At 45.4% G+C, this 15,500-nt stretch overlaps 1 protein-coding gene across 4 annotated transcripts in view; it reads right to left on the bottom strand.

Moving 5' to 3' along the window:
* The window catches only part of SH3KBP1 (SH3 domain containing kinase binding protein 1), a 395,797-nt gene that overhangs the window by 180,181 nt on the left and 200,116 nt on the right, over nucleotides 1–15,500 (bottom strand). For all 4 annotated transcript variants that reach the window (XR_006388136.1, XM_044283978.1, XM_044283980.1 and 1 more), the window contains one exon: nucleotides 8,817–8,923. Coding sequence is in view for 3 of the 4 variants with exons in the window: in XM_044283978.1 (XP_044139913.1) it covers nucleotides 8,817–8,923 (107 nt within the window). In the remaining variant the exon portion in view is untranslated. The remainder of the gene's footprint in view (nucleotides 1–8,816; nucleotides 8,924–15,500) is intronic.

The following is a 15,500-nucleotide window of genomic DNA, read 5'->3' as shown; positions in this document are numbered from 1 at the left end:
GGATGCAGAGGTACAACGCCTTGTAGGGTGAGCTTGTCTGAATGTAATACCTTACACTGAGTGATTTGTTCATTCTGGAGGAAAAGCATGTTTAATCCATATGCAAATGAGCAGTTAAGTGCACTGAGGGTGGGCTGAAGCCACTCTGTGCACCCTTACTCCTCTGCCAGCCTTTCCCTCTTCTTCTAGATTGACAGCACCAGATTCCTACAAAGTCATCTCCCCTGGCCCTAACTGCTCGTTGTATAAGGATTAAACATACAGTCATTTTTCTCCAGAATGAAGAAATAGACCACTAAGTGAACAATATCATTACATTCAACTGAGCTAGCCCTGACAGACTCCCCTTAAATCCACTGACAAGCTGTTAATCACTGGCTGAGGGGTCACCGCTGTGGCCAGTTATTCGCTAAGCCATTTTCCGGGTCCTGGACTGGGCCCATGATGTGGAGTCCAGAATTATGTTGGAACAGCAGTGCCTGAGGATCGGTGAGGTGAGTAATGGTACATTTCTTTTTTTTTTTTAATCAAATCTCCCTCCATGTACAAGGTACTACAGGGAGCAGACAAGCTTGCAGAGGCAGTGTGATTCTCTGGGCAACAGACTGCTAGAAAACCTTGGGATCTGGACAGCATACCCACTGTGACAGACCCATCTGTATAGACCTATATTGCTGGTTCGTGTGTTTCCCCACATACTGATTGGAACTACTGAACAGACGGCCACCCAGGAGAGGAGTGTGTTGCTAGTTAACCCAAATGGCCTCCTTGTTCACAAAGGACTTGAACCAACTTGACCTCCTGGTCTAATTCGTGCCATTGAGGGATGCTAAATGTCTGTGTATTGAAAAGGGTTGTGACATTGTGTGTGTAAATGGTGATGTCTGTTCTGTTGTCCCCACATGTGTATTGGTGATTTCCCTTTGTCTTGGGAGATAATTGGATTATTCCTCGGGTGTCGCCAGGGCAGAGAGGAGGAAACCATAATGCATTGTGGGGATGTATTGTCTCTGTAGTGCTGCATGTCTGTCCTGTGTCCCAGTCTCCATTCTGGGCCCCTAGGGGCGTGTCCACCAGATGGGGACCTGCATAAAAATGGGCGGGTAGCCCTCAATAAATCATTCCCTGTTTGACTTTCAAGACGGAGCTTGGTCTCGTTTATGGAGGGATTTATTATTGGGACAGCGCTTTCGTATATTGCTAGCTGTGGAAGGAGTTCGACTGAATTGCTGATCGGGAGTTGCCACGTTCTTATGCTCCATTCGGGGGTTTGATGATCGGCTGGATTAAAAACTGCATTTCTGGAGAAAGGGGCTTATTCACTAACCAGCGGCGTCATCTACCTGGCGGTGAGTGTCGTAACAATTGGTGGCAAGCAACGGGATGAATCCTACCGCCCAGAAGGCCAGCTACAAATCCCAGGGTGGAGATGCAGTATGAGGAATTAAGGCGTGCTACCCTTAAAGATATATTGGAACGCAGAGGACGATCAGCGAGTAATCTCAAGAAGAGAGAGATTATTTCTATATTATTGGAGATGGATGCAGCACAGGGAACGGAGAGAGCTAATGTGCCTGGCATACTGGATTTAACACCCGAGGAGGTACAATTTAACCGGGCAGTCCAGATAAGGCTGACACACTTTGGCCCCAACCCTGCAGCAGATATTGTGGTCCAGGTGCAAGCAGCAGTAGCAGCACAACAGGCACTCCAGGGAAGAGGAGCTGCAGCAGCAGAGGTACCCCATAATAACAATGGAAGGAGAAAGGTACCTTTTGCTGCATTTAGACATTTTGTGGAAGCGGAGGGAGAGATTGACGGGTTCCTGGCCGATTTTGAAAGGCAGTGTGCCTTACATCAGGTACCCGCAGAGGAATGGGTCACTATCCTCTCTGGGAAATTATCCGGCCGGGCCAGGGAGGCTTTTCGGGCCATCCCAGAGGAGGAACTTACAAGTTACCGGGCAGTAAAAGATGCCCTTTTGGCCAGATACGCTGTCACTCCTGAGGCGTACCGGCGGCGATTCCGGGACACTAACAAGCAGGCTGGCGATTCTTATGTGGAGTGGGCATGCAGGGTACACCGCACCGCAGCCCACTGGATGGCAGGGTGCCAAGCGGTAACTGGGGAAGAGGTGCTGCAAGTATTTTTGTTGGAGCACTGCTTTGATCGGTTACCTGCAGGAATCAGAGAGTGGGTTAGGGACCGCAAACCCGCTACCTTACCTGAAGCTGCTCGTCTGGCCGATGAATACACAGATGCACGAAGGCTAGACCAGACAGCAGCCAAGGTCCCTACCCGAGTGGAGTACAAACCGGCAGCACCTCCAACCACTACTGTGTATCACCCCCCAGCCCAACGCACCCCCACAATACCACCAGCGAACAATTATGTTCAGCCAGCTCGGTTCAACGCCCGGAATTACTCTCAGCCTATCCGGTGCTATGGGTGCAAACAGTTGGGGCACAAGAGACCGGAGTGCCCATTGAACAATTCCAACCCAGCGCAGTCGTGGAGAAAACCAGCCGGCAGGAATCAGCAGCCACCCCAGCCTTCAGCTCACTGTCTTGAGCAGGAGGAATTTTGGGGTATACTACATGAGGCGGATCCAGTACAAGCCGCCCAGCAGGATAACCGGCAGCAGCACAGGCAGACCGTTAGACTAAACGGTAAAGTGGTCACTGGTCTGAGAGACACCGGGGCCACTATGACCCTGCTCCAAAAGAACCTTGTTTCGGAACACCAACACACTGGAAATACTGTGGCAGTGAGGGTAGCAGGAGGCGCCGTGTTCCGTCTACCTGTTGCCCGGGTTCATTTGGATTGGGGAGTGGGCTCTGGACATGTGAATGTGGGGGTTATGAAAGACTTGCCTGCTGATGTCTTGCTCGGGAATGACCTGGCCCCTTTGGTTTCTGCTTATGCTCCAATGGGACCTGCTGAAGTCCACCCAGTGACTACCCGGGCCCAGACCCGTGTTGCTGGAACCAGCCCACCTGCCGCTGAGACCCAGGTAAGACCCGATTCCCCGACTGATACCCTAGGACAGACCTTTGCTAGCTGGGATTCCCCAGAGGAGTTTGGGAGGGAAACTCAGGCAGATCCGACTCTCCAGAAGTATAGAGACAGAGCAGATACTGGAGAGGAAGGAGTAGATGGGGAGCGGTATGAATGGGTGGGGGACAGGTTATATAGGATCCCTAAACCGTCCCAGAAAAGTGTTGCCCATCCGCCGAATCGACAGCTGGTGGTGCCCGCAAAATACCGGCAGGAGATTCTGCGGATAGGGCATGACGTTCCATTAGCCGGACATCTAGGGTCCCGCCGCACAGCCTATAGGATCATGCAGAACTTCTTTTGGCCAAATTTTAATCAGGCTGTGCGGATACATTGTAGTACGTGTGACACTTGTCAACGGGTAGGAAAGCGGGGGGACCACCCAAGAGCTAGGCTTATGTCTATGCCTATCATTGGGAAGCCCTTTGCCCGCATATCCGTTGACATTGTGGGTCCACTGGCCAGGGCTAGTCCATCCGGTAAGAAGTATATTCTCACCGTGGTGGACTATGCCACTCGCTATCCAGAGGCAGCAGCACTGTCTAATATAGAGGCAGAGACAGTTGCTGATGCCCTGGTTAGGATTTTTACTAGGGTCGGGTTCCCTAAGGAGATTCTCTCTGACCAGGGAACCCAATTTACCGCTGTGCTCACCCAGCAACTGTGGAGGGTGTGCGGCATTAAACCGATACTTAGTTCCCCGTACCATCCACAGACTAACGGCCTCTGCGAGCGATTTAATGGCACCCTCAAACAGATGTTGAGGACCTTTTCTGACACTTGCAGAGACTGGGAGCGATTCCTGCCTCATCTGTTGTTTTCTTACAGAGAGGTGCCCCATGAATCTACTGGGTTCTCCCCCTTTGAGTTGCTCTATGGGAGGAGGGTCCGTGGACCCACCCCTAGATCTCATTAGAGGCCACTGGGAGGGGGAGACAGAGCAGGAAGGGACCCCCATAGTACCGTATGTCCTGGAACTCCGGGACCGCATGGAGAAACTGTCCCTGATGGTAAGAGAGAATCTCCAGGTGGCCCAGGGGAGACAGAAGAGATGGTACGATTAGGGTGCCCGGCAGCGAGTCTTCCAGGTTGGGCAGAAAGTGCTAGTGCTCAAACCTGTGAAGGCGAACAAATGCAAGCATCTTGGCAGGGCCCGTATAAGGTGGTAGCTCAGGTGTGTGATACTACCTACCTTATAGCCAGCTGTTCAGATGAAAGGATCCAGCGATCCTTTCATGTGAACATGCTAAAGGAGTATCAGGAGAGACCGGAGGATGTCGCTGCAGTATGTGCCCCTGCTGCAGACGATACAGAGAGTTTACCCTTACCCGATTTGTTAGAGAGGGACTCCCAGACTGACCTTACTAGTCTTGTACAGCTAGGGGATAGATTAAGCCCCACAGAGAAGGGACAGGCAAGACAGCTTCTGTGGGAGAAGCAGGCGACGTTCTCCCAAGAGCCTGGCTACACTACCCTAGCTGTACATAAGGTAGAGACCCCTGGACAGAACCCTCTACGACAGCCCCCGTACCGTATCCCTGAAGCAGTCCGAGAAGGAATGTGGAAGGAGATACAGGAGATGACCCAGCTTGGGGTCATCGAACACTCCGATAGCCCTTGGGCTTCGCCTGTAATCCTGGTGCCTAAGAAAGATGGGACCACCCGGTTCTGTGTAGACTACAGGCGGCTCAACGAGCGGACCACCACTGACGCCTACCCGATGCCCCGGGTAGACGAATTGTTAGATCGTATTGCCAGGGGACGCTATCTGACCACCATAGACCTGTGTAAAGGTTATTGGCAGATCCCCCTGGCCGAGGATGCTATCCCCAAGTCGGCCTTCGTCACCCCATTTGGCTTGTACCAATTTAAGGTCATGCCATTTGGGATGAAGAATGCCCCGGCTACCTTTCAGCGTATGGTGGATAGACTTCTCGATGGATTCCAGGAATTTGCTTGTGCATACCTGGATGACATTGCGATCTACAGTGGGTCCTGGGAGGAACACCTAGTACATGTAGGGGTAGTTTTGGATAAAATTCAGGCTGCTGGCCTGACATTGAAGCCAGAGAAGTGCCATCTAGGCATAGCTGAAGTGCAATACCTGGGTCACAGAGTGGGGTGTGGGAGCCAGAGACCGGAGCCGGCTAAGATAGAGGCAGTAGCTAACTGGCCCACACCTATCACTAAGACCCAGGTGTTAGCCTTCCTAGGGACAGCAGGGTATTACAGACGCTTTGTCCCAGACTACAGCACTATTGCTAAGCCCCTGACTGACCTGACCAAGAAAAATCTCCCTAAGCAGGTCCTGTGGTCTCCGGCTTGTGAAGCTGCGTTTCAAGCACTCAAACAGGTTCTTGTAAATGCCCCTGTCCTGGCTGCCCCAGTCCCTAACAAACGTTTTCTCGTCCATACGGATGCTTCCATGTATGGACTGGGGGCTGTGCTGAGCCAGGTCGGGGAAGATGGAGGAGAGCACCCTGTCGCATATCTCAGTAGAAAGCTGTTACCCCGAGAAGTGAGTTATGCGGCAGTGGAGAAGGAATGCTTGGCCCTGGTCTGGGCATTGAAAAAGTTAAGCCCTTATTTGTATGGACAGGAATTTTCCCTTGTGACGGACCACAATCCCCTTGTCTGGCTTAACCGGGTCTCAGGAGACAATGGGAGACTGCTGCGGTGGAGTTTAGCTTTACAACCGTATAACTTCACCATCAGCTACCGACCCGGTAAGCAGAATGGGAATGCAGATGGATTGTCCCGGCAAACCGACGTTCTTGCTACCTCCTAGTCCGGTCATCCCCAAGTTGACCCGCTAAAGGGTCAAGCCGGGTCTGCCGGAGTGTCCCACAAGGGGGGAGCCGTGTGACAGATCCATCTGTATAGACCTATATTGCTGGTTCGTCTGTTTGCCCTCATTTCGCTGGATTTCCTGTCCATATGCCCCTGTTCGTGTGTTTCCCCACATACCAATTGGAACTACTGAACAGACGGCCACCCAGGAGAGGAGTGTGTTGCTAGTTAACCCAAATGGCCTCCTTGTTCACAAAGGACTTGAACCAACTTGACCTCCTGGTCTAATTCGTGCCATTGTGGGATGCTAAATGTCTGTGTATTGAAAAGGGTTGTGACATTGTGTGTGTAAATGGTGATGTCTGTTCTGTTGTCCCCACATGTGTATTGGTGATTTCCCTCTGTCTTGGGAGATAATTGGATTATTCCTCGGGTGTCGCCAGGGCAGAGAGGAGGAAACCATAATGCATTGTGGGGATGTATTGTCTCTGTAGTGCTGCATGTCTGTCCTGTGTCACAGTCTCCATTCTGGGCCCCTAGGGGCGTGTCCACCAGATGGGGACCTGCATAAAAATGGGCGGGTAGCCCTCAATAAATCATTCCCTGTTTGACTTTCAAGACGGAGCTTGGTCTCGTTTATGGAGGGATTTATTATTGGGACAGCGCTTTCGTATATTGCTAGCTGTGGAAGGAGTTCGACTGAATTGCTGATCGGGAGTTGCCACGTTCTTATGCTCCATTCGGGGGTTTGATGATCGGCTGGATTAAAAACTGCATTTCTGGAGAAAGGGGCTTATTCACTAACCAGCGGCGTCATCTACCTGGCGGTGAGTGTCGTAACACCCACTGTGAATTTTATTCTTTTTCTGAACAATTTATCCAAAAATCACAAACAACACACATTTTTTTATACCCATACCCAAGAATAACAAAAGATTATAGTGAATACAGGTCTGTAAAACCCATCATGGCCACATTATTAACGCTATGGTTGTGTTAAGGGATACAGGGGATTGGGTCAAAAAAGAAAAGCATAAACCCCTGTAAAATCTATTAGCACCCAGGTAGTGCGTTGATAGTGTGCCCTTTAAATGGCTAAGTCATATGCTTTTCAAAGAATACAATCTGCGCAGGTTGAACAGAAGTTGGTTTCTTCTTAATTATTGCAAATTCAAAAGGCCTATGAAAGTGACATAAAACCCACACATCAGTAACTCCATGTGAACGCCTACATGTATGGCACACTAAGAATAAAAATAGTAAAGTCATTTCACTCAATATACACCCACTGTACACCATTAACATAATATAAGAGCGAAGAAAAGAAAATAAAGTTTTTTCTTCTTTGAGCAATGCACTGTGTGGTCTCCGTTCCTCTACTGTACCAATATAATTTTGAATTGCCTAAATCTTAACAAACATGGAAAAAGTTTTTGTCCATTCACATTGCACCACAAACGCATTACCTACAGGTGGGTACGGGATCATTTGCAAATAATACACCACAGTTAACAGTTGCTTTTTTTGTTTATGCTGATCTATGGTTAAAGGGGTTATCCCGAAAATTAATCATTGCCTATCCACAGGATCGTGGGGAATCTGGCTGGTGGGACCTCCAGAGATTTTTAAGACGAATGAAGTGGTAGAGTGTATGTCTGTCCACCACTCCATTCACTTCTATGGGACTGACATAGACAACCTTCCGTCAATCCCATTGAAGTCAGTGGAGTGGTGGACTGACATGCACACTATTTCTCTATTCAGAAAGAGGTCTTGGGGACCCCTCAGGATTTCTGGTGGTGTTAATTTCCTTCACGTCAAGAGGCATCCGAAAATTAAAAAAAAAAGTTTCAAGTTATAGCGCACACAATATTTGCAGCATAATTTGAAACAGTTGCACTTCATACCACTTTTCTATAGTAAAAAATGGGGCGATGCTTAGCTTAGTCATAAATTATAGCACAGTCTACAACAGCCCCTAGCTGGCGTACATCTGACTTTCTGGAGCAGAGAGCCAGAGATCCTCCTAATTTATAAAGTGGCCTCTTAATAAATTAAGTGCCCCTCACTCCAGCAAACAGAGGATCAAGACTAGTGTAGGAAATTCCAATCTCGATAAATCTCCTTCATTGTCCTTAAAGGGGTATTCTCATCTCAGACAATGGGGGCACCAGCTGGGACCCACAACTATCTCATGAAGGAAGCTGGCAAATTCCCAATGGAGGCACTGTGCATGCACAGCTGCCCTACATTCATTTCTATAGGGCCACCGAAAATAGCCGAGCGCTGATTCGGCTATTTTCGTCGGCCCTTTAGAAATTAATGGGAGCAATGGCCGCACAAGCGCGATGCGCTCCCATTCACTTTCATGGGGAGAGCACTTGGTGGTGCCTGGACCCGGGGAAACCTGGGTTACTCCAGCCACCACTTTCCCTGCGCCATTTTCGATACAGGTGCGGGTCCCAGTGGAGGGACCCGCACTTATCAGACAATGGGGACATATCCTAGCCCTATGCACTCATTGTATCAGATTAAGTCATAAACACTACACCAAAAAGGAACGCTTTATCCCTTGAATTAAAATGAATACCTTTGCTGAACAATGTAGTTATAGTAAGGTGTATGCCATGTAACATTGTGGTAATCCAGAGTGGTGAACATGTGGTTGCTGGGCTTTAGAGGAGTCGGTAAATTAAGTGCAATCCCTGGAGAATTTGTAATATGCTTTGTGTTCACTACTTCATTATTCTCAAGATCGGAACTTTCTCCCAGTAAAAGGAATCTTGCCCTGACCTAGTCCTGCTCATACAGATAACAATGTATCAATAACCAGGTTGAACGGAAAAACAAGAAAGGCATATGTATTGTTTTGTCCAAATTTCTTTAAAAACATACTATAATCTTTGAAAAGGTTTTAGCTTAAAGCACGAACTAAGAAAACATTCACACTCATAAAAGCACACACTTACTTCTCCAAGTACTTCAATGATCTCACCAACTTTGAGTTCAAGTTCATCTTCATTCTGTGGCATATAACTGAAGGCCACTTGACATCTCCTCCGCCTTGTTCGCTCACCTGTCCACAGGAAGAGAAAGAAAATAGGTAAAAATATATATTGTGCCTAAGTGCCTTTGTGGTTATTGTAATGTTCATGTGACATGTATAGGTGGGAAGTAGCTTAGCTTATGCAATATAGATACAATGATGCTTGAAAGTTTATGAACCCTTCAAAAGTTTCTATTTTTCTGCATAAATTTGACCTAAAACTAAATCAGATTTTTATACAAGTCCAAAAAGTACATAAAGGTAACTTATTTATTGAGGGGAAAAGTAGGTAACTTATTTATTGAGGGAAAAGTATGCAATGTCACTTGTCTGTGAGTGGCAAAAGTACGTGAACCTTTAGGATTAGCAGATAATTTAAAGGTGACATTAGAGTCAGGTGTTTCCAATCAATAGGAAGACAATCAGGTTTGACTGGGCGACCTGTTTTACTTAAAGAACAGGAATCTATCAAAGCCTGATCTTCAGATTACATGTTTGTGGAAGGGTAACATGTCACATACAGAGGAGATTTCTGGGAACCTCAGAAGAAGAGTTGTTGATGCTCATCAGGTTGCAAAATGTTCAATGCTGATAGAATGCATGCTACAAGTTTGCAAGCTTTTGTGCTACACGGGTGTTTTTTTCATTCACTCAGGAATATGTTTGATATGGTTAATTGGGACATACAGACTTGAAATGGTCTCCTACTCCCAAGCAAGATGACCCAAACATACTGTAAATCATACAGCCAACACAATGATGCACTTTGTTTTATACAACATCTTATAAAAACAAATCAGAAGATGTGAGCCAAAAAGCAAATGGACTTTACTGATACCATGAAGTCCCCTAAACTTTCTAATATGCAAGATAAGATGTTCTTTAAAAGGGGGTTCCCGAGAATAATAAGATTAGTAACTCCTCATGCAACAAAATACTGAAATAAACTTTTAATTTATGTACCATATTCTTCACCACTCCCATGGTCTACTTCATAGCTTTCTGCTTAGGATTCTGTGTGATAATGTGTTGTCCGCTGTGGTGACATACCATATGAACACGACCAATTATTCCTTACTGTGGCTGTGTATCTATATCATGTACAGCTGTTATCAGAGTACTATGGAGAACCAACCAGACCAGTGGCATCAGAATGGAGGGACAACTTTTTTTTTTAAGAGCACACAGATGGTGAGATTTATCAAAACTGGTGTAAAGGTAAAATGGCTTAGTTGCTCAGAGCAACCAATCCGATTCCATCTTTCATTTCCCAAAAGAGCTCTGAAATGTGAAAGATTGAACCTGATTGGTTGGTATGGGCAACTAAGCCAGTTTTTATAAATCTTCAAAGTTTCACAAAATGATGTCTCCATAGAAATAATCCTTGAAATATAATGTTTGTCCAAAACCTTGAAATGCAACTTTATTTTCAAAGTTTTAGATAACTTACAAGTAGGTAGTAAGTAATCTTAAATAATTTAACTATTTTGGGTGCAGAGGAATGAAGAACAATGTCTGCCTCTACATGGTTTGATTAATCCAATGCTTTAAAAAGTTCTGCATAATGTCTACACTTGTCAAGGGAGAGTGGCTTGTTGGCATCTCTGGCATACAACACTTGGGGCATATGCCTCACCAGCTAGCTATGCCACTGAACTGACAGAAAATCTGGATTATTTCCATTGCAGTTTTCTTCTAAACACTAAACTATAAGATGTAAATGTCAAACAAACTGTTGGTAAGGCAGAGGGTTCCAAGAAAAATCTATAATGTGTGAACTGAAATAAGATTTTGACTTATTTCCTGGACTTGCAGACTATTATAAAGCACCTAACATCAGAGGATGGTAGGAAAAGTCTTTGATTTTAATATAGATAAAGTAATACTTTGCCTGGTAACACCTTTCATTATAAGATGAAATGTTATGTGCTAAACCAGAGCAATGTAGGCAAGGCGGTTAGATCGCCCATGGCTTCCTGTGATTCATGGAATTGAAGTGAGAACTGAATCCAGTTGTGCAAGCTTATATTTACTCACACTCACATACATGAACAGAGATGATGTAGGGCACCCCTCCCTATTGGCTAACTATGTGAACTAATACATACTGTAGGTATGGAGAAAGCAATGAAAAATGACTCTAAATGGAAGAATAAATATATTATAGCTGGATAAACGCAGTAAATCCATACATGTGTGTATGCCACCTGCAGTATCTTACCACAAAGTGTCAAAAGCCAACTTTTTAGAACTAACTTTTGTATACAATCGTCTAGGTAATGGACTGTCCAATGAGTGTTTTAGTTACAGTCATCCAATCAAGGCCCATGTAAAGAATCGCCTGTGATGCATTAGTTCAATCAAACAGATCACAAGGGGGGTGGCTACATGTGGCTGACATGCTGGTCTCCAAATAGATAGTCCATTTATGTGGTAACAAGTATAATTTGGCATGTAATATATGCATATGTCTAAGGCTACTTTCACACTAGCGTTCGATCGGATCCGTTCTGAACGGATCCGATCATAATAAAGCAGACGGAGGCTCCGTTCAGAACGGATCCGTCTGCATTATATTGTCAAAAAAAAGCTAAGTGTGAAATTAGCCTGAGCGGATCCGTCCAGACTTTTACATTGAAAGTCAATGGGGGACGGATCCACTTGAAGATTGAGCCATATTGTGGCATCTTCAAACGGATCCGTCCCCATTGACTTACATTGTAAGTCTGGACGGATCCGCACGCCTCCGCACGGCCAGGCGGACACCCGAACGCTGCAAGCAGCGTTCAGGTGTCCGCCTGCTGAGCGGAGCGGAGGCTGAACGCCGCCAGACTGATGCAGTCTGAGCGGATCCGCATCCATTCAGACTGCATCAGGGCTGGACGGAAGCGTTCGGGTCCGCTCGTGAGCCCCTTCAAACGGACCTCACGAGCGGACAGCCGAACGCTAGTGTGAAACTAGCCTAAGAAACATGGGACCTTATGTTTTTGGGTTATTCATTAAAATACAGAACAAGGTGATGGGCTATGCTGTTAGATCATTTGCTCTTGGCACTTATGTAATTTGGCTTGAGAAAATGGAACTAAATAACCAGTATTCCACGTATACCAAACTGTTGGCTTAAATATACTTCAAAGACTCTTTCAATGTGGATGCTTTCATCCTTAATATCACTGGTATCGGTGTCAAGAACATTGCTTGAAGCAACCAATTGAAAATATCTATATTTTCAAGTAATATTAGATGCTTGGAGAACGGAACATCTCCTATCACTGACCCACAACAGGAGCCGTGCTTTCTTAATGCAGAATAAAACAATAAAGTAACACTCCCCAAATCAATATTTAGGCTGGGGCTACACAGAGATGAAAAAAGTTGGGACAAAAAAACATTTTTTACAGATACATTTCTGAGTTTGTTGTACTTTTTTAATAAACAATCATTGATCTCCACCCTCATTATAAAAGCTTCATATGATACACTGGAAAAGACGAGTTCACCTCTCTTACAATGCCTCCGAAAGATCTCCAATCCACATAAGTGCGACAATATGCTTCACTGGGACAGAAGTAATTCCACTTAAACAGACCTGATAGCGGTGTATGGGCGTATTACCCTTCATAGGTTGATAACAGTTATAATGAAAACTCACTTTGCATTCACTTTCCTTGGACATGCCATATCAGTCTAAGTAATGTACTTGTTCTGGGTTATGGCTAATGTCAGTAAGGCATGAAATGCAACGACATATCTCTGTTGTGTACATTTAGGGTTTATACTCATCGTCCGGTCCCTCTGCCAGATCACTAGGCATAACCTGAGGGATCGGACTATTGCGGAGGCGGGGCTGAAGTGAGGAAGGCGGCGCTGGGCACCAGACGGAGATGGGTGCAGCCGGGCACCCTGTATGAAGCGACGTCCCCTTGGGCACCTTAGGTAGGTGAATGACAGGTTATAAAAACCTGTTTTATGTGCTAATAGAGCCACAGGCAGATTTAATAAGGACAGTTTTGGATTCAGGTTATTAGTACGGACCTGGCCATATGTTTAGGTTATAGGCCTAAAATGTCATGACAGAATCCCTTTATCCACCTTGATAATTGATTGGTGTGTTACCACAACCCATAAAGCTATTTTCCCACTAGCGTTTTGGCTTTCCGTTTGTGAGATCCGTTCAGGGCACTCACAATCGATCCAAAATGGATCAGTTTGGCCCTAATGCATTCTGAATGGAAAAGTATCAGTTTGCCTCCGTTCCGTCTCCACTCCGCTTTGGAGGCGGACACCAAAACGCTGCTTGCATATAATAATATAATTTATATCATTCCAAAATTATCTGGACAAAAATAGCCTTTTGACAAAAGGTGCTCCGCAACATTTTAACTTATAAAGAGAAAATCCTATACTGCTGGACATGCCATAATAAAGTAACACATACTAAACACGGAAAAGGTGATATAGACAATACAATGAATGAAGAGCCGCTTGCTGAGCAGCATCATTGTCAGTGCACAGCTGCAGTACAGAAGCGACGTGTGGTTGTAACACCGCCAAATTATAACCAATTTTTTTTAGGAAAGTGTCTGAGTAAGCAAGATAGAAGCAGCATTGTAAGTGAGTAATCAGGATAGCAATTCATTTCCTGATGAATATCGCCTGCCTTTGAAGCGAGTCATAGTAAATTCCACATCTGCTGATCGCTTGTACCTTCTAGCCGACCCACTGAGCAAACATCCAAAGTGATTCATAGGAGGTCATTCTAACTCTACAGATCAATATAAAAGACTTAGAATGAACCACTACATTGTGAACACCGCGGTCTGCAGGGCATTTCCTTACGTTCCAACAACCGTACTGTAATCAATGATTTCAAGAGAATTGTGAACAACACACGAAAAGACAATCCTCTACATGTATACACTCTGGGGTATGAAAGCATCCAAACTGTTAGAAAGATACAGTACAAGCACAGAGCCATTACTAGCAGGCATTATCCACATGGATTTTGTAATGAACAATTCTATAGAGGAGCATGGAGCCTGGATGGTACCTCCATATGCCTCCAATTTCTTACACAGCCATGCTGCTTCAGCAATTTTTCCACCATATGGTACTGGCTCTATCTTACTTTACTCCACTCTGTTTTAGTACCAGGTGGTTTGATTTCCACTGTGGATATGGTGCCCCCTCAATGTAGATGGTAACAGTGTAGTGAAGATTCTCTTGGACCAATCACCAATCAGTAGTGTGGTAAGGTGACTTCATGGTACCAACTTGGCTCACTTGAAACCCCCTCAGGTACCAGGTAACAAGTGCCATTTTCAACTTTGGCCTTGTGGTAAAACTAAAACACAGGGTAGAGTCAGGTAAAGTCCAGCTATTTCCATGTAGTGAGAAAGGGACTATAGTATACTATGTGTCCAGAGCTTTGCTCTACTAGTACTAATGACCTGAAAGAGGTTATCCATGCGACAGCGGAACATGAAAAAAATATTCACCTCGAGGTCTCATGCAGATGGTCACACCACAGCTCCTTGCCTCCAGCATCCCCACAGAGTTCAATGAGACTTGCTGTACCTGTGTATGCCTCCGATTTTATACAGAGGGATGCAGAGATTTATAGCGCTATGTAGTCTCCAGGGGTCAAGTCCTGGGAAAAAAAGTGTGGGAACTCACCCAAGATCCACTGCAACCCCCCCCCCCCCCCCTCCAAAAAATAAAAAAGCACAGAAAATCTAGCATGCTGTAATTTGTGTCGCTGCGGACTAAAAAATAAATTAAAAAAATAGCACTTTTAGAAAAGTTTGTCCTTGGATTCGATCTCATGACCTCTACACAGCAGAAGCAAGGCATATGCCCTCACAGCTATGAAAGCTGTCTAGCTTGCTACTTAAAAAAAAGATATATATAAGACTTCTACTGTAGGTAACTTTGCCCACTGTGTATGGATGTAGCAGAGCTGGGTGTGTTGGGGCAGCTGTCATGTGTATGGTTGTACACTAGGTATCAGTACACAAGGTATCAGTAGAAGTATCAGAAAAAGAAAAAAAAACACTTTTAGTTTGTCCTGGGATTCGAACTCATGACCTCTACACATTACAGGCAAGGCATTTACCCTCACAGCCATAAAAGCTGTTGAGGTAGTAGCTTAAAAAAAAAACTAAGACTTCTACTTATACCTAGTGTACTGATACCTAGTGTACAACCATACACATGACAGCTGCCCCAACACACCCAGATCTGCTACATCCATACACAGTGGGCAGCTGTCATGTGTATGGTTGTACACTTGGTATCAGTAAACTAGGTATCAGTAGAAGTCTTATAAAAAAAAAAACACTTTTAGAAAAGTTTGTCCTGGGATTCAAACTCATGACCTCTACACATCAGAGGCAAGGCATTTACCCTCACAGCCATAAAAGCTGTCAAGGTAGCTGTTTAAAAAAAAAAAAATAAGACTTCTACTTATACCTAGTGTACTGATATCTAGTGTACAACCATACACATGACAGCTGCCCCAACACACCCAGCCCTGCTACATCCATACACAGTGGGCAGCTGTCATGTGTATGGTTGTACACTTGGTATCAGTAAACTAGGTATCAGT

Source organism: Bufo gargarizans, chromosome 3 (assembly GCF_014858855.1).
Source record: "Bufo gargarizans isolate SCDJY-AF-19 chromosome 3, ASM1485885v1, whole genome shotgun sequence".
NCBI classification, from domain to species: Eukaryota; Metazoa; Chordata; class Amphibia; order Anura; family Bufonidae; genus Bufo; species Bufo gargarizans.
The sequence above is the reverse complement of the archived record's forward strand: the minus strand, read 5'-3'. Positions and strand labels throughout refer to the sequence as shown.